Source organism: Oxyura jamaicensis, chromosome 9 (genome assembly GCF_011077185.1).
Source record: "Oxyura jamaicensis isolate SHBP4307 breed ruddy duck chromosome 9, BPBGC_Ojam_1.0, whole genome shotgun sequence".
NCBI classification, from domain to species: domain Eukaryota; kingdom Metazoa; phylum Chordata; class Aves; order Anseriformes; family Anatidae; genus Oxyura; species Oxyura jamaicensis.
In genome coordinates, this window is record NC_048901.1 from 18,265,321 (window position 1) to 18,284,303 (window position 18,983).

An 18,983-nucleotide genomic window follows, 5' to 3' on the forward strand; every position below is an offset into this window, starting at 1 on the left:
TTTCCTACTATTTTGTAAGCAGTCATAATAGTTGCCCCAGAGATGCTGAGAGATTACAGAAGTAGTACCAGCAATATGAGTGAAACAGGACTCCTTGAATTTGTCATCTATTTAAAATCCTTATTTAGAAGAAACAGAAAACCGTGGTTCCCAAAGTCAGGCTGCTACTTTAGTTGAAGTTGCCACACAAGAAGTAATTTCAATGAGTAAAACAGGAACCAGAATCTAGCACCATGAGTTACCATTTGTTTCTGTAGGTACTATCATAGCACCTGTGCCTCTCCAGGTCTTCCACAGTATAGATTTCTCCAGGGCTTTCTCAACAGTAAATGGGTTCTGCAGAACAGGAATGCTGCAGGACTTTCCCAACCTGCATTTTCTCAGCTTAGGTGTCCCATTTGTTAACCCCTCAATCAACAAGCAAGTCATTTTAGGAATACAGACTAAATATTTCCATGAACTAACATTACAGAAATCATTTCCTTAGAAGAACATTTTGCATTTTTTTTAGTGACTGTATTACTTCAGGGACCTCTAAGCATCTGCGACGGTTAATTTTGTCTTTGATCACTGTTGTACAGTAGTTCTCCAGCAGGGAGAACTGGGGTATTGGGAAAAGGAGAGGCTAAAACATGTCGTATGGCAAGACCATGAAGACAATGCAGAGCCAGGTGAGGGTAAGCAAAATCTAACACCCAAGAAAGGATTTCAACAAACAGCTTCCTTTAATTAAAAAGTACACAAAGCATGTGGATGTTAACACAACAGAAAGACGTGAAGTAACATTTTTATAAGTAGTAAAGGCCAAATTGCCAGTTCCAGTCAAAACTGGACAAGAGCAACTTTTCTCCCAGTGGCTCTAATCCAGCAAGGCAGTTAAGCACGTGCTTAACCTTGAGTTTTGCAGGACATGCCTAAGTGGCTTGCTGTAGTGAAGCCAAAATGCAGGAGTCAGATACAACCTTGTGTTTGGCTACTGCTTCCTTTTAGTTTTCCTAGCCAAACAAAAAGCAATAGAGGGAAACATGGTGAACTGCAAGGTATTTAAGATATTTAGCTCTACATTGCAGCTAGACGCTATAATTTGCATAGGTCAGCACTGAGAAACACAGATAGGATGCTACCATGACACAGCAATAGATCCCACAAAATCAATGCAACTGCTGTTTATGAAGACGCAACATAAACATGTTACCATTTACTGATTGAGACATCAAGCACAAGTTTTAAATAACACTACTTTCCTGTGAATTTAAACATCCAATATGATGTCTATAGTAATCCTCCCACAGTTTCTCAGCCTTCACACAAGCTGTGGGTCAGTTGTAAGCATTAAGCCTCAGGGAACTGCTGGGCCTGCGTGATTTCAGGTAAGATACTGTCACCTCTGATTCACAGGCCGCTGCACACACTTCCTACTACTTAGCAACTGAGTACCAGTTATCACCTGCCAAGTGAAACTCATCTTCAGAGAGGTAGCAACACCAAACTGCTCTTTGAAGGAGGGCGAAATGAGTTTGTTTCTGTTTTAGAGCTTCCCACAATTTGTGTTAGGTGGAAGTCAGTTATACTGTATGCCCCGTGTATTGATTCTCTGTTCCTGTGAAAACCAAATATTTGGCTGGCATGTCAGTTTTGTTGGGACATAAATTCACACTAGAGTGACAGAGAAAAGATTAGTATAACCCTGGCACAAGGATGATGCCAGAAGTCAAGTAGTGATCACACTATATTAAAAATATATATATATATATCAAAGTGTGGGGTGGTAGTGATATGATTTTTCCTTGTGAAATACTTACATTCTAGAAGAGTAAGGGAAGAAAAACACAGCTCATGCAATTTGAGCTTTTTAGCATGAAACTACTGATTTTATAAGTATTTCCTTTTCCAAGCCTCCCTCTGAGACAATAAAGGAGGTATCTCAATACTTATCCTGTCAAGATCACGATCCACAAACACTACTTCCAGTTATGCTTCAGAGAAGCACCACCTCAATTTCTAGTTCCGATTCCCATTTATCAGTTTTTAAAAATACCTTGTTCAAGGAAATGAATCCATAGAAATCACTTGTTTTTCTCTTATGCTAGAGTGAATGCCACCAGAGATCATGATATGCCAAATATGTACAGAGAACTTATCTATTAAGAAATTTGATATATGTCATATAAATTAATTAGCAATTGAAGTTCATTCATGTCTTAGGTAATGCCCTTTGGTTGAGTTAAAAACTAAAAGAATAGGTAGCATAGCACTGACAAACTATTATCTAGTTTACCTGCTTATCCAGGCTTACCCAAGCAACCCTTGCTTCTCTCAGAGCAATGTTCAAGAACATTATTTCTCCTATAGAAATTCTGAATTAAGAAGCTCCTGTTTTCTCATATGCTGACCACTCATTATCATACCCTGAGCTTTTTGAGTCGGATCATTTTACTGATCCGGTTTACAGCCCAACCACACCATTCTCAGCACAGTGTGTGGGCAGAGGTACAGCAAAAGCCATCAACACCCACGTGTAGGTTTGCTGCTGAATGCTACAGGATCTTATCCAGTAGTAGTCTGGGGCTTCCTAAGTAAATTCCTTGAATAATTCAGTCATCCTCTGATGACATAACTTGTAGAATCCAATCCAACTAACTTGGGTAGCAAATTACAATTATGTTTTTGGTGCCTATATAACCAGTCCTATTAAAGTAAGTTCCATATATAGTGATTGGGAAAGCTAGGTGCCTTTGAGAGCCTCCTGAGGGAGAGCCTAAATTAAGCAGGGAGGATCTCCCTCTGGAGCTGCTTTTCTAGGCATTTATCTCTTCCTATTGAAAATGGAGGGAATTTAAGCATTTAATTTTAGAGAACTAGTTCACTATGTGCTCAAAACATAGGTGCTAATTAGCTGTCTCTGCCTGACTGGAACCCCACAATTTAGCTCCCAAATCATTTATCTTAAAGACTAGCAGTACGTTACGCTCTACTAACATAAAAAAGAAACTAAACACCACATAATGGTGCACCACAAACACAGTAAGATAGGAATGTAGTAAGAGAGGGTTTAAAAGCAGTGTTTTAGGTCTATACCTTACTGACAGCATCAACATGTTCCACCTCTGACCGTGGTGTAAGCCTCTATGAGGGCAAAGCATGAAGCCATGATGAGGGCAGGTTGTATAGGTGAACATCACGAGCTGTAAAGGTAACACTAGTTAAGAAGCTGGTCCTCGCTGCTGATCCCCTGAGCACCAGGTGTGCTCCAGCCCCCTCCACCCAACAGCCAAAGTAAGCTCCCTTGTGAAAACATTTCACAGCCCCATTTCATGACACAACCCTGTCAACTGCCCCCCTCCTCCTTTAAATATATATATATTAAAAGGAAAAAAAAAAAAAAAACAGGCTACTGACTAGGTGTTCCATAAATCTCTTTTTACAACGGAATTTGTAGTCTGGGAGCAAAGCAAAACCAAAGGCATGGCAGTTGTTATACCATATGTAATTTCACTTTTTCTCTTGCACAGTAAATCACAATACCACCATCAGCGCCACAACAGGCACCTGCATTAAGACCAGAGACCAAGCGACCCCAGGATGAGAAGAAAAGTCCCATAAAAGTTTTTATGGGACAGCAGAGCTGTCACCATAGTAGCAGCTAGGTGCTCACTGAGCCTCACACGGGCCCCTAGAGCAGAACCAGGCCTGAGGAGAGGCTGAGGGACAACAGCTCCTCTAAGGTTTTTTTTAGGCAGGGCACTCCCATGGGGACAAAGGGAGAAAATACAGCATCAGAGGCTTTGGGGGTGACAGTAGGGCATAGGAAGAGTTGGGCAGGCAACAAGTGGAAGCTGGGACTAAGCTGGATACTGGCTAAAGGGAAGGGAAGCCCCCTCGTGGGACCTCTCCATTTCAGCAGGGCCAATACCACTCCTACCACATTACAATCTCTCTCCTCCAGCCTTAGCACACCCATATCCAAACCCACCTAGAGTTTGACTTCTTTTTTAAGCATTAAACCAGCCACTCCAGTTCTGTCCATCAGGCTGACACCTACCCCTCACACCTGAGGAGGGCCCAGAGCGGGAAGTACCATGAGTCACTGCTTCTACCCCCCTTTCCTCACAGAAGCTCTGAGAGCAGAATGGAGAGTGCTAGCCAACCCAGAGCAGGGGGAAATGGAAAATTCGCCAGTAAAGGCAGCTGTGGATAATAAATTACACTGATGAGTAAATGCAGAGAGCTGGGGCAGAGGTGGGTGGCAGGGCACAGAAAATGGAGGTCAGGTGGTTCCCCTCAGTGCTCTGGGCTGTGGCCTGCCTGGCAGCTGCTGAGGTAAAACATGGCAGCTGCGGCCTCTGGCATGGCACCACTGCCTGCTGGCCAGGCCTCTGTGCCTCATCTCAGACCTGCACTAAATAATCCTCACTTTGAATACATTTAAGGAATGGGGATGATATCAGGCATTAAGTGATGCTTCTGACCCTCCCAGTATCTTTCCCAAAGCACCAAAATTCACAGATATTTGGTATGCAAAAGTCCAATTGCAGTACTGAGGGGAGAAAAAAAAGCAGCCTTTTCTGTTGTGTTGTTCAGTGGCAGAAGTCAGTCACATAAAATTCATTTGAATTTATGAGGAGCATTTTATACTATGGTTGAGAATCTTCATATGTATTAGTAGTAGGAAATATCACCCTTCACAAATTTTAGATATGTTTCAGTTAAGGGAGTGTTTTTTTCTTTAATTAAAATAGATTCTGTAAAGAAAAATTAAGTTCTTAGAGACATTATGAGAATTTATGGTACTCGCTGGCTAAATTAGTACTCAGAAATCAATAATTTTACAGTCTGAGTCTATACAGCTTGGCGTGTGTACAAATATCGCACACATAAATATTATGTGGTGGAGCACTGCCAGCAGCCTGGCTCTCACTCCCAGCGCCTCTTCCTCCAGCGCTGCATGATGCTGGTCGGCTCTCTTAATTTCACTTTGCTCCTCTTGTCTGCAACACAGAGATAATACTTCTCAGCTCCGTGGTGGTGCCAGGCTTGATTCATGAATGTTTTAAAGCATTCTGTGATATTCACCCTAAAAGGTGCTTGAGAACCATAAATTATTACTTTAATATAGATAATAGTTTTCATCTCATGAATGTTTTATAACACTACTCCAAATTCATGCATGATATAACTAATAATTTGAGTAGAGTTAAAAGAGGGATAAATTTGGTACAATATATGAGACAGCAAAATGAAATTCAAAGTGTGAGACCAAGGATTTACCAAATGGCATTGCATACACAGAAATGTCAGAAACTGCCCCTCTGACTACTTAATTACTGCAAAAAGTCCACTCACAGCACTGTTTAACCTCTTAAGGTTTGATTCATCATGAAATACCTGCTTCACATCAAAAACGTTTTTCCAGTATGTTCTATTGCTATGTAGTTTGTATATATTGAGAATTAGTAGACTTGATCATGTACTTGTTTTCATTTTTCAACCCAGATATTTCATTTGAAAGCACACTTTTTCACAGGAACAATCCTTTTTTAAAAAGGCACTCCTACAGCTTTCAGTTCTTAGTCACAGGAGCATAGGACACTACTGGGAGGAATCCTCTGGGCCATCGCCCACTTCTCAAAAGCAGTCACGTAATAAACAGCCATGAAGAAAGTTTTTCAAATGCCACTTTAAAAAGCTAGGCTTTTTGTCCCCCAACCCTAAAAATTATACTGTTTGTTCAATTCACTGCTGTTAGACAGATTCTTTTAATTTGCATACCAAATCTACTCATGGCCAATTGAGATCTCTTCAGTCTTGTGCCAACTTTTTTTCTATTGTTGAAATAGTTTTCCACTTCCAATGTCATCCAGCCCCTCTCTCTTTATATATACAAGAATACTAGTTATAGTCCTACTCAATCTTCATTTTGTTAGCCTAAACAAGTCAACTTCTTTTAGAGTCCCTGTAAAATGTGTTCTTTATTCCTCTGATCATCTGGATGGCCCTTTTCTGTTGAATATAGTGTATATGTTCACATAGTGACAGAATCAGAGAAGAACTTGTTTTCTAATTAAATAAAAATGCTGCAAGTGCACCGCAAAGACACAGCTTAGTAAGAATTAAATCTCGGTGTTCACTGGTAAAACTGATTATGAAGAAGTGGATATCTGCCAAACTCTTTCAGTTTGATGGTAGAATTTTATCAATACACTTCTAAGAAGTCCTGTGGCTGGGCTGGTCATCATTATATAAACAACATAATACAGAAATGACTGGTGATGTGATAACCACCTTTGAAAAGTTTTTGTTTTGTTTATTTAAAAATAAATATATATATAAAAAAAAAATAAAAAAATCTGCTACTTCATACTTGGTTGAACCTTGGAGAAATTCAGATTTTTATCTTTGTTGTTCTAGCCCCTCCTTCCTTCCCTCCTTCCCTCCTTCCCTCCTTCCCTCCTTCCCTCCTTCCTTCCTTTCCTTCCTTCCTATTAAAGAAAATTTCCATGGAACGTATTGCAAAACTTAAACAGCATATAAATCCTACATGATAGTGTACCCTTCTGATATGCTCATATAGATACAGAAACAGAGTATTTCCTATGAAGTTTTTAGATTTACACGTAGAGAAACCTTTAACGTAGAGAAACTTTTAAAATATTGAGAGTGGTTTGGACAAGGATTAAATAGGTATCCACACTCATTTTTTTTGCCAATAGATATGATCACCAAATCACAGAGAAATACATATATAGTGTAGGGATGTACTAGGTCCTCTTAAGTCTTAAATATCTGTATTAGGCAAAAGTATACACCTAGAGATAATGTGGGCAATGTAGAGCCACCTTTAATCAAAATCAAAGGTGTGCAGTTGGTATAAATGCAATTTCCAATCACGTGTTGAGATTTACCAAATTAAGCAAGTAACATCTGTGTGATGAAAGAGACAGCAATATGAGCAATCAATTCAGATAGTTATAAAAAAAAACAGATTATTTATTCCCCCTGTAAGGTGTATCTGCAGTCTAGGTTTAGCACATGCAGAATGAGAGTTTGAGACAATGTCATTGCCAGATTTCTGAATTAAGTTCCCCCAGTTTGCATATTCTGCTACACCCAGCTGGGCAAGCAATCTTCCACGTTAATTGTATAAATTGCTATTTCAGATAGTAATGATGTTACAGGCCAGATTCTGGGCAAATTAATATTATATTACACAGACTGTCAGTTTTAGGTACCAGCTTAAATATTTGACCAATCAAAGTTATGGGCACCAGTATTTCTTTGAGACATTGGAATACCAAGTAACAAACAACAGTGAACCTAAGCTGTTGTATTGTAGGAGCTGTAGAGGCTGCAGTAGCTAAATGCCAGTAATCAATAAACATCAAATTAGGATAAGGGAATACCTTTTCTTGCCAGTTTTAGACCATGTTAGTGTCCTCAATTTAAAAGTTCAAACATACACAGAGAACATTTCAAAATTACAACAGTGGAAAAAGAGCAAAAACAGGAGAGAAAGAGGGAGCTGAGAGAGGATAAAGGTGAAGCTGAAAGTGCTCCAGATGAAAGTAACAAAGGAAAAACATGTGTTCATATTATTAAAGATAAAGCAAATGAAGGCCACACCATCAGACGTCCATCCAGCTCAACTTAGGTCTTGATCCTGCTGTCAGAGAGGGGTTGTAGAGAGGAGACTTTTATTTATGAGACTTTTATTACTCTTTAGGTTTTTTAATACCCAATACATGAAAAGCCTCTAATATACAGATTTCTTTTAGGTAGCAGTCCTGCACTCACAATAAAAAGGGAAAACTGCTTAAAATACAAATTGTATTATGAGTCTTCACACAGTCAAAACTCATGCAGGAATTTCATAAATTCACCAGAGTCCATCCGCTGTCATTCATATGTCCTTGTATTGCAGAGAGGTGTTTTCCACCTCAGCAAGTTATTGTTTAATGGGCTCAGGCATATTTTCTAGATGGAATGGTGTTGTAGGAATTCTGTGGGGAGGCATGTTACTGGTGAAAACAAGACCACTTCCAAAGTTTAAAAATGCCCTGCTTAGTCTCCTGGTGACAGGGAAGGCCAACTCCACCCATTGATTTGAAGGGAGTTACGTCAGACCTTGAATACTTCAGCCCTATGAGCAATATATTGCAATAATTGCTATGAAAGAAATCACCTTGCTGCTTTACTTTTGTGCAATTTGTAAAACTGGAACATAATTTTGCCCCAAGAGAGTAACTAAGTTGATTTGGTTTTGTTTTATTTTTTTATAATTTTAAGCCCAGAGCTATTTGTACATCTCCTAATTGCAATCTCTGACTTTCTAGCAATCAAAACTAAAGCACATGATATTATACAAAAATGTTGTATTTGTTCAAATTGTGTACCCCAACAACACTCTGTGATCCTGAGATTTTTTGTTGTCAGCTGGTGAATGAGCAGCAAGAAAGCAGACCACTTCTGAGCCCCTCCATTGATGACTTTCTCTGTGAAGCTAAACCAGAAGCTGTTGCAAGGCCTGTAACATCAAATACTGCAGGTAACCAAAATTCTGTACTATACCTCATGAGAGAGAAGTAATTTTATTTTAATTGTGGTGCATTTTGTCAAGTAATTTCTTTTAGTCTCTTATAAAAAATGACTATTTGATCTATTACTAGGAAAAAAAAAAAAAAAGCTATTACTTTTCATGGTAAATCTGGTGTGATCCAAATCATATTTGTTCTAGCAGATCTCTGGGCTTGAATTAAAGGGAACTTCAACAGGAAGTACATATCAGATCGACAAATTCTCAATCTTTGTTTTTGCAAAAATATAACTCATGAATAAGCCACATTTACTCTGGTTTTAACCAAACCCATTCTTTAGAAAGATGTGGATGTCTGAGAAAAAAGGAAGAGCTATCAAAACAGTTCATCCAGACTTGAGTTCAGAAACTTCAGTACTGAAAGGATCCAAGAAATTTCTTGCCTGATTTGTTTTGTGGTGAAATAGTAAAGCAGATAATTAAGAAGAAATCCTGAAAGCCTTCTGAATTAAGAGAAGTGTGTTGTCCTTTGGATGTGCTTGTAGATGCTGGCATTCTCCTATTCAGTAGTTGTGCAAAGGTAATCTAAGCATTTGAGTTGATTTACTGAGATACCATAAAATCAATAGTGCTACTATGTCCTGTTGCAGTCTCATAAAGTGATTGGTCTCGTTATAAGCCATTTAATTAAAATCCATATACATCCAAATTATTAAAATAACTAAATGACTAATTAACAGCTGGGTGATTATCTTCACATCTAATTAATGCGTCTAAAGCAGTATGTGGTTTCTAGTAGCAAAACTGGAACACTGAATTAAATTAACAATTGTAAAGAGTATTTTTTTTCCTTTGATATAGGTACAGATATTACAGGGATTAATATAAATGTTTCAAGTTATTTAAGATGGTGTTGTAAAAATTAAGTATCTTATGTCTGGGTAAGATCCTATATCTGCCGTGAATATCTGTCAGATTTGGGGCATTTTAATCAGATTTGTATTTATAAGTTTTTTATTTTGTGAAGACTGATGAAATCTGGTGATTTACCAAGTAGACAGATAAAGCACTACAAGAGATAACATTAATATATGTGTCAAAAACACCTCCCCTGTAAACTGATAATGCAAAGGAGGGAGTTTTCCTGTCTTTTGTGTGAATTTCCAATATTACTCTTCAAACAGCTTATAAATGAGAAACTCGGACTGAAGCCTGGCTTATATACTGATATGGTCTTTAACAGAGCAAGCAATAGAATTTCTAATTATAGTTAATATTTATCTTGAAAAGGACAAACAGCAATAACAGTAGAAACAATTGCTGACCATACAGTTATTCCTTTTTGACCAAATATGAGGCAACACAGATTCGTTTGCAGGAAGGAAATATTAAGTTATTGTCTTTTGTGCTATAGTCTTCTGCGCCCCGTTTCTTCCAGCATAGCAAAAATCTTTACTGTCAGAATCTCGGGCCCTTTTTCAGTCATGCATAGATGCACAGCTCTCTCATTGTTAGGATCATATTCTCAGTGCTTCACCTTCCTTTGTTTGAAGCTTTTCTAGCACAACTGTTCTTTCACACCTTTTTTATATTTTCTGCATCTCTAACGGACACAGGCTTCAGAGAATAGTGGCATCTATTGCTTTTTGCCAAACTTTAACCATGGGCAAAGCAAAGGTAGCTCTTGTTTTCTCCAGTTCTTTTCCTAATTTAGAAAGTTTGTTCTTGTTAACTTCACAATTACATTTGTTTTGCCACGCAACATGTTCTAATATGTGTGATGGAACCTGATTTTATATGCAACTCTTTTAAATTAATGACAGAAAACACAGTTTAGACTACAGTTTTTAGTAGAACCTGAAAGAAGTCAAACTCTCACTGAATTTACAAGAGCATCTAACTTCCTTCTGTAGTTTTTAAGCTTTGTCCAGAAAAACTGAAAGTACAAAGGTTAGAATATTTTTTACCTTATAAAATCATGGCATTACAGAATTATCTGGGTTGGAAAAGACCTTCAAGATCACCAGATCCAACCATCAACCTGACCTACAGAGTCAGATAACTAAACCATGTCCTTTGTAGCACAAATGTATTAATACCTTAATGAGCAATGAATTAGATTAAGAGTTCTAGGAAACTAAGGTGAATTGCCTACTAGGAAAAGAAAGATTGGTTCAAAGTATTTTTTTAGAAATAATTTTTTTGAAATTTGTTGTTTAATGAAAAAAGCATAATCCAGCATCTCTGAATAAAATCTCTGAATGTTAGAGAAAGCTGTTCATTCTTCAGGTTTTTCCTTAATGGCATGTAGCACAACAACCTAAGCAGCTGTTACCAGTATTTGGTAAGCCATAAGATTAAGCCAAATCTAATCTAAAAACTCAATTGTACAGGGAACCTTCACAACATAAGAAAAACTGTGAACTAAGACCTCAGAGGATGTTTTGAAGATTTTCAGAGCAAAAGCCTTTCTTGCAAATCAGGCTTTTTTAAACAACTGCATTAGTTAAGCACCTGAGATCACTAGCCATATTTGAGTATGCTGGTTGTCATCTTTAGCAGGAAATACACATCTACTATAGTCAAATGAAAATACATTAACTTAATAATTCGTTTTTCCAATTAAACAAACAAATAAAAAAAAAAAAAAAAAAAAAAAAAAACAACCAAATGTGAGTTATTTGAATTAACATTGAATTCTAACATTTTGTCTCTAAGTGTTATCAACAGGTTTGGATCTATTGGATCTTAGTGAACCTGTCTTACAAACCCAAAACAAAGCAAAGAAATCAGAGAATCCATCAAGAGGTGAAGGCTTAAAAGCTTCAACCCACAGAAAGAAGACAGACAATTCTGACCTTATCAATGTGGACACTGAGCAGAAAGTCCAGACCGTCAGAGTTTCAGACAAGTCTTCACTAGATTTAGGTAAGAGTGTAGCTATTGTATCAGTGTCACATAGCCTTGTTTAGCACAAGTTTCTCCTCGTTACTAGCACAAAATAATGAGCAAGATCTGAATTTCCATTGCACCGCACTTTAGCAGGGAGTGTAAACTTAACTTTGTGTAAACATTTTGCCTTTATCAATATACATATTTTTAGTAAGTCTGCAAATAAAGTTCTGAGTGGATTTAAAAAAAAAAAAAAAAAAAGTCAGGATCTGTAAAATGGTAGAAAAATCTATAATGCTATCATGAGAAACCAATAAAGGGCACAGATCAGAAACAGCCCACACTGGGTGTCCTTTTCAGATCTGCATGTGTTAGAAATACACAATAATTTTTTAAGTACTGCTTCACCTATGCATGCCAGAGAAAAAAGCTCTGGACAGAAGAGCTATATTTATACAGATTGAACAAAAAACCTGAATACAACTCAATATCCTGCCAAGCATGATCTATAGATGAGCTTTGGAAAAGGTGAATTTAATTTAGTTCCATCCAAACTAAATTACTTGCACCGCAACTGAGAAATTTGCAAGGTAAATGTAATTTATACCAAGGTAGCAAATTTTCCTTTCATCAACATAGAACTTTTATATAACTTTATCATCACACAGGAGCTGAATATCTCATTTTTTCAAGGCAAGTTCCAACATATGAGTGAATCCTATCGGTTGCATACACAATCATTTGTAAATGGTAGTCACCAGAATAAGTTTTACTTATACAATTTGAATACAATTAAGAAATTAAAATATATTCCTGTTAGTATAATTTCATCAACAGATCTAAATTACATGCAAACCAATGATTTTAAATCGTGATTTCCACTGACATTCTGACCATGAATCTGCTTTTAGTGGCCTTAAAAATAATGATTTAGAAAAAATGTTGCAAACTCCCAAGTATTTTTACAGAATATCAGCTAGAAAGGTGCACAACATTTCTGTCTATTGGAACCTTAATTAAAATAGTCTTTGGTGGCATGGCTTCACAATTTCATCTGAACTTATATTTAACAGAGGGGAATTAATTCAAGAAACAATAGTTTCTTTGATAGGTTCATATCTTCCTTTGTTATCTTTCAGTTGATATCCAGACACAGCTAGAGAAATGGGATGACGTCAACTTTCATGGAGAGAGGAGCTGCAAGGTCCACCCTTCTGCAGAACGAACATCATCATCTAGAGCTCCATCCAAAGAGCTTTTATGGTACAAATTTTGCTTTTCTGAGAAAAATATTTCCAGTCCAGCTCTCTTAATTAACGATGACAAATCATATTATTAATTCTGTTAGGATTACATTGAAAGCATGCAAGCAGACATTTTGGACAACGTATCATAAACAAGTACACTATATAATTACATTTTGTCAGCAATTTTTAATGTTGTGAAGAATAGCAGGTGCAGTGGCTAAATAGATGGTGGTGAAAATTCCACAGAGGAATGCAGTGATCCAAAAGACTACAGATGTGAGTCAAATTAGTAAAAAAAAAAAAAAAAAAAAGACAAGGAAAAAAAAAAAAAGGTACTTTGCAGTGGTTTGACAGATACCCAGTGTAATTTCTTTGCCATCAAGTGCGCAGAATTTCTGTGTGGAAGAGGCAAGAAAAAATATACAAGCCAAGTACTACCTCTTTCACACAGTTCAACTAAAATTACAAAGGATGTAAAAGAGGGAAGAATTGGGCTTTACCTTTAGGACCAGGTCATATAGATTAATTCTGCTGTCTTCTTTGTATGTAAGCAACACTCATTCGCTGCATTATGCATGACCATGATTATCATTTTTGTATGCTAGAAGCAGATTCCTGACCAACTGATGCTCATCCTGTGTCTTAACCAGTCCTTTATCTGAGTGTTTCATTAAGTTAGAGCTTTATAGAAGAGTTTCGCTCAGTTAACCTGATTTTGGCCTACAGAGCTTCATTTTCTAAGGAAGAAAATAGGATCTTGTGGCACAAACAGGCACATAAACCAGGATGAAGTCTGGCAGTGTGGTTGTTGATTCTTAGACACTGACTGCAATTTCATTCTTGTGTCATTGCCTAAACCTCATTTTGCATTTCTATGAAATGAAAGTGTAGTGGTACAGGCAAAGTCTCCACTCCGTTATAGTAGTTTAATGCCCATATGTGCTTGGTGCTTTACTAGTGAATCAGGCTTGATTCTGTTTTGTTGCATTATGATTGTCTGCACAGAACTGATAAATGGAATAGCAGGAACACTGAAAAGGGTCTAGGCACTTTTGCTATCTCCAAGTTAAACAATTCAGTTAAAAGAGTTAACCTAATTAGTCTGTATGAGCTTATGAACCTGAAATAGATAAGGCAAAGCATCTTAGTCTGCAGTGATGAATATGTAAATACATTATTTCTAGGTCCACAGAAAATAGATCACAGTCTGAGCTGACTAATGTCAAGAGTGCCTTGGACGCTGATTCAACATCAGAACTAGAACTTGCACCTGCAATACAGGTAAGAAGATTTGGTAGATTTAGTAACATTAAAAAAGCAAGTAGGAATTGTCTCATTGGCTAACTGTTCACATGCTGGAAGAACTATTTAAGGGAATTTTTCAGGATCATCAGTTAAAAGCCTCACACAGCTGAATCTTCAAACTGCTTCCAAATTAGTATATTACAAAATTAGCATAACTGTCAGTGTATCAAACATTCAGAGTTTAACACTGCAGTGAACTGTGTGACCTTCCTGTACAAAAACATGTCAAACTACAAGTTACAGCGGTATCTTCTTTCCCTTCCTCCAGTTCTGAAAATCAAACTTCTTATGGTTCCCTGTTCCTGTAATACAGCTTTTCTCAAGGTCTCTTGGTCAACCAGGAATACCCAGAACTGGGAAATGGCAAAGGAATATAGGAAAGAATTATTAGGCCAACATTCAGTAGTAGTTTATCTCCACAGGTGGGAAAACGGTGTGTCCACAGGACATTCTGCCAGAAAATGAACTCCACTAAGGAGGGCTCTGGGGTGCAGGTTTCTAGATTTGCCCATTTTCACTGGCATATTGGTATATTGAACAGGTCCTTATGGAAATTACGTAAAGACATATGGCATTATATATATATGTATGCAAATATATGTACAAATACACATTTATATATGCATTCATATAGTTCAGATTGCTTATACACCTAATTTCCAGTGTTTTATTTCTTAAGTGAAAGTTTTCAAGTTCAGCCAATGCTACTGGCAGGGGTGAGAGCGAGTTGTTTGGTGGATTCACTTATAGTTGAAAGCAATTTTTCTCTCAATTTTTCTACAGCTATTTTTAAGCCTGCACTTCAAAAGCTTTCTGTTAGATGTAATATCTGGAAATTAATGAAAATTAATAGTCCCATTTCAAAATGGAAAAATGAGACACCAAAATGCCAAATGTCTTTTTTGGAGATCATGCACCAGTTTTTGCAGAAAAGAGAAATAGAACCTAGTTATCAAGACCCATTTCTATGTTTTCATTATGGAAAAAGTGAAAAAGTCTCCTTTACTTTCCTGCCATTTCTACATTACAGAAAGGATAATTTTTTTTTTTCAATTTTTATTTTTCCCCTGGAAAGTTTAACTAGTTCTGATGCATGATATCTTTTTCATTCTGTACAATATCCATACATCTTAGTAATGGAAAAGATTTGTTGCATAATATCCACTTTAGATGGACAGCATGTTTACATATGCTTTGTCCATCTTCTCTTTAAGTACCCCTAACCACTTTTTAGGAGGCTATTCCTCAACCTCATAGATATAAATGCCATCTTTATGTTTAACCTAGATGTGTTTAAATCAAGTAGACAGTCACAGATTTTAAGTGTGTGGCTTTCTGTAAAAGCAATTGCAAATACAACACCTCTACTTTATATGGTCTATTTCCCATTCTACTAGAATAACTGCAGAAGCAAAAATCAGCATTTTTAATTCAGTATAGATTCAATCCTTGGAGTCTCCATACTATTTTATAAAATGGATGGTATTTCAAAATTTAAAAATCTTAAGTTGAATCAGCCAACTTGAAAAAAAAAGCAGAGCATAAAATTCTTATCTGATGCTCTGGTATATTTCATGTTTTGTTTTGCTTTATCATAAGATCCTTTTTTTCAAACTCATGATCCACTCAAGTCATGAAATGTTGTTGACCTGGTAATTAATAGTGCTTCATCCTGCTTATACTTGGACTGTCAAATTGTCAGTTCCCAACAGCCAGGCTCATCTGTCTTGACAGAGTTCTTAATCTGCTTGTAAAAGAAATTACATTAGTGGTGCTTTTATTCAAGCATATGTTTACCATACTTCATCCTCTATAGATCTTGTCTATCTCATTTAAGGGTAACCTTTGCATATGTAACAGATTCTGTCATACCCTAAAGATTTCATCTTGTCAAACCTGCTGCAGTTAGCCATCAGTAGTTGCTGAGACAATTGCCTTCATTACTCATCTTTGACGTTAGATTTAGTTCCTCAAAGTGAAATACTAAGCAACTAGGTTACATTTTCATTAAAATTATGCAATCGTCTTAACAAAATCCTGTGTTTACCAGCACTTATGTCATACAAAATCACAAAGGCAAGCTTTGAATTAATAAGAATAATAGAATGAGGAAGAAATGCATCTGAATCTTGGAAAGGGCAGTAGCATGGTAGCTGTCACTGGATGTGGCCAACTTCCTTCTTAGTATGCTGCTCACTTCATATGTTTCCTATTATTAACTCTTAAGCTGTATTGGCCCAAGTGTCTTTGTTCATTATCTGCCATACCAGAAAGTTCCTTGTTACGGTTTTATTGGTACAAGATATCCTACAGTGATGGGGTTTTTTGAAGGTTTATTTTCTCTCTGACAGTTACAAACTGCAGAGGGAGATAGTATGTTCAAATGTATATGCATAAACTCTGCTTAGGTTTTAAGTCTCAAAATACAATATAAAACTTGGCCCTCATTGCTCACTCAGAATGCATACACAAGAAACCTCGATATACTACAAACTATACCTAACTCTATCTCTACACTCTTAGACCAAGATGTATCTCAAAGCCTGTAAACCTTAGAAATGTGCAGTTTTGGGCAGCAATTTTTAGAATGCGTGATTTATTCCCCACTTCTCCCAGATACATATGGTAAGACAAATGGCCTGGCTCTTTTTGGATGTGCCAGTTACTCTAATAAAATTAAGTTACAAGGGACAGATTTAGCTCATTATTTGAAGACCTTCTCAAAAGTTAAGACTATAATTTAAGCCTCTCACCAACAGTTAAGGTCCAACAGCACATAAGCAGACTACAGGTGCAGGAAACTGTGCGCAAATGTATTGGAATGGAAGATTTTGTTCCTGAAGACAGCAGCCAGTGATCAACTACAGCACCTCCGCTGTAGAGTGGTGAGCATATCAAACCACAGTATATGCAGGCTGTCCATGCCTCAGACATACCCATTCCACCCCGACCCATCTACACCTTGGGCTCCCCTTAAGGGTCGCAGCTTCAGAGTCCCAGTCCATCACCAGCTGGAGAGGTGAATTTCTCCAGTGCTGGCACTCCATTTCCATCCCCTCTCTTCCTGCACTAGCAAGAGGCAGCATGTTTGTTACACATGGGGTTTTTCATTTCTGGATATCACAACTCAGAATATGATTCTATATTGTCTATATGCAAATGTAGCTTATGTGGGTTTTCTTAATTACTTCTTTTTTCCCCTCTCATTGAAAGCAGATGTACATTTAATGGAGGAGAAGGTGTATTTCTGTGGGGATTATTCAGGGAGACTGTGTATGCTGTGATATGAGGCAGAGGAGGGGACTTCTGTGCTTCTTTCTTATCCTCTTTCTCCTCACCTCGCTAACTGCCCCAACAAGCTTTCTCCCCTTCTCCAGTACTAGTCAGTCTAAACATCATGGTTTATGGTATTGTCCTTGACCTAAGGCAATTACATCCACTAGAAGCAAAAGAGTCAAGAGCTGATTTAGTCAAACATTTTGTAAGAGTCAACTCATAAATAGTGAAAAGGCTAGGAATGTAATTAATGTCTATCAACACACTTTTGTGTCAGGAAAAAACAGATTTTATTCTTGATCAGATTGCAGGTTGGGTTGATAAACATTGCTGTGTGATACTCAGCAAGATGTTTGACTTAGTGTACTATATTCTGATTTAAAAATTAGCAGCATGCAATATGAATAAAGCAGCTATTAAACAGATTAAGGCTAGCTAACAAGTTCTCAGGACAGTTAGCTATTTACTAGGAATTGTAATCATAAGGGGGGTTCTTCTGACATTACAAAGAGAAACTATAGTCTTCAATATTAGTGATCTGAAAATAAATATGCAAGCCATTCCTGGTGAAATGTGCATATAATGCAACAGTGGACCAAAAAAAAATGTAAACAAGGGAGTCATAAAAATGAGCTGGTGACCAAGACACCTATATAAATAAGTATTACAATATGGTTGCTTGAAAAATCATATATTACAGAATGAGAATGCAGGCCCTACTTACAACACTATGTTGGAAGGCAATTCTGAAAAGGATCTATGGCTCAGAGTGTATGAACATGTCACTATGAGTGTTCCCTGTGCAGTACTGTGACAAGAAAACTGTAGAAAAACAGGCATAATTAGTGGGAGATAGGAGATTACTTGCTCTCAGCATAAAGAAACAGCAACACAGGTATTGGACCATAGTGTTCGCTTTTGTTGTCTGTATGGCTATACATTAAAGCTATAATAAATTAAAGAGGGAGAATAAAAGTGCCCCAAAAAGGTTGAAATCTGAATAAAATGCCTCATAACAACGTAAGTTAAGATCTTAACCTCTTTATAACATTTAAAAAATAATTAAAACCAGATTAAAGTAATGGGTATCTTTCCTATCTTTCCACAGAGAAAATAAGGGGTACTAAAAAGTGCTCTACGCTACTGGAGAAAGGATAAGAAGTAATAGTTGGAAACAGAAATTAAAAGTAATAAGAGAAACGAGGAGGTCAATTAAACAAATTTCCAAACATGGTGATAAGATTAAGGTCTCTTGATAACTTTTAATTAAACCCAAGCACATTCCTCAAAGATATGTATTCCAGACAACTCCACTTACCATCTGTAGAACATCACTTTCATCTTATGGATGTCCAAGCGACAAAACAAAACATAGAAACAAACAGACTGTTTGAACCAGTTATCTCTTCTGCCCTATATTCTGTTAATCAGTAAAATAACTGTTTCGTGTATAGGAATGAAACAGAAAGTTTAGGGCTGGATTGACAAAAGGATGTCATCTTTCTAGTTAAAAAGGCATGAGTATACACAGGCAGACAAACATGTCTGACCCTGCTTTGCACATTGTATGAATGCACAGGAATGTTAATGCATGTTTCATTCCAAGAAAGCAAATTCCAACACTTGCAGATACAACCAATGAGTCTGAAGTGAGCAAAATCAGCAATGTGTCTTACTGAAATCGAATATTATAAGTACAGTCATCAGAAACATAATCATGTAAATGAATGCAG

At 37.1% G+C, this 18,983-nt stretch overlaps 1 protein-coding gene, 1 long non-coding RNA gene and 1 other non-coding gene across 7 annotated transcripts in view; 2 read left to right on the top strand and 1 right to left on the bottom strand.

The window, feature by feature from the left end:
* The window catches only part of PEX5L (peroxisomal biogenesis factor 5 like), a 103,072-nt gene that overhangs the window by 68,857 nt on the left and 15,232 nt on the right, over positions 1-18,983 (top strand). For all 5 annotated transcript variants that reach the window (XM_035334960.1, XM_035334962.1, XM_035334964.1 and 2 more), the window contains 4 exons: positions 8,431-8,542; positions 11,249-11,458; positions 12,562-12,685; positions 13,854-13,950. In XM_035334960.1, coding sequence (XP_035190851.1) covers positions 8,431-8,542; positions 11,249-11,458; positions 12,562-12,685; positions 13,854-13,950 — 543 coding nt within the window. The remainder of the gene's footprint in view (positions 1-8,430; positions 8,543-11,248; positions 11,459-12,561; positions 12,686-13,853; positions 13,951-18,983) is intronic.
* Positions 1,629-1,733, top strand: LOC118171847. Its single transcript, XR_004753428.1, has one exon. It is a non-coding gene; the product is annotated as a U6 spliceosomal RNA (small nuclear RNA).
* Positions 4,851-18,054, bottom strand: LOC118171676. Its single transcript, XR_004753313.1, has 4 exons — positions 17,971-18,054; positions 16,465-16,473; positions 7,621-7,781; positions 4,851-4,988 (listed from the first exon to the last, which is right to left on the bottom strand). It is a non-coding gene; the product is annotated as an uncharacterized LOC118171676 (long non-coding RNA).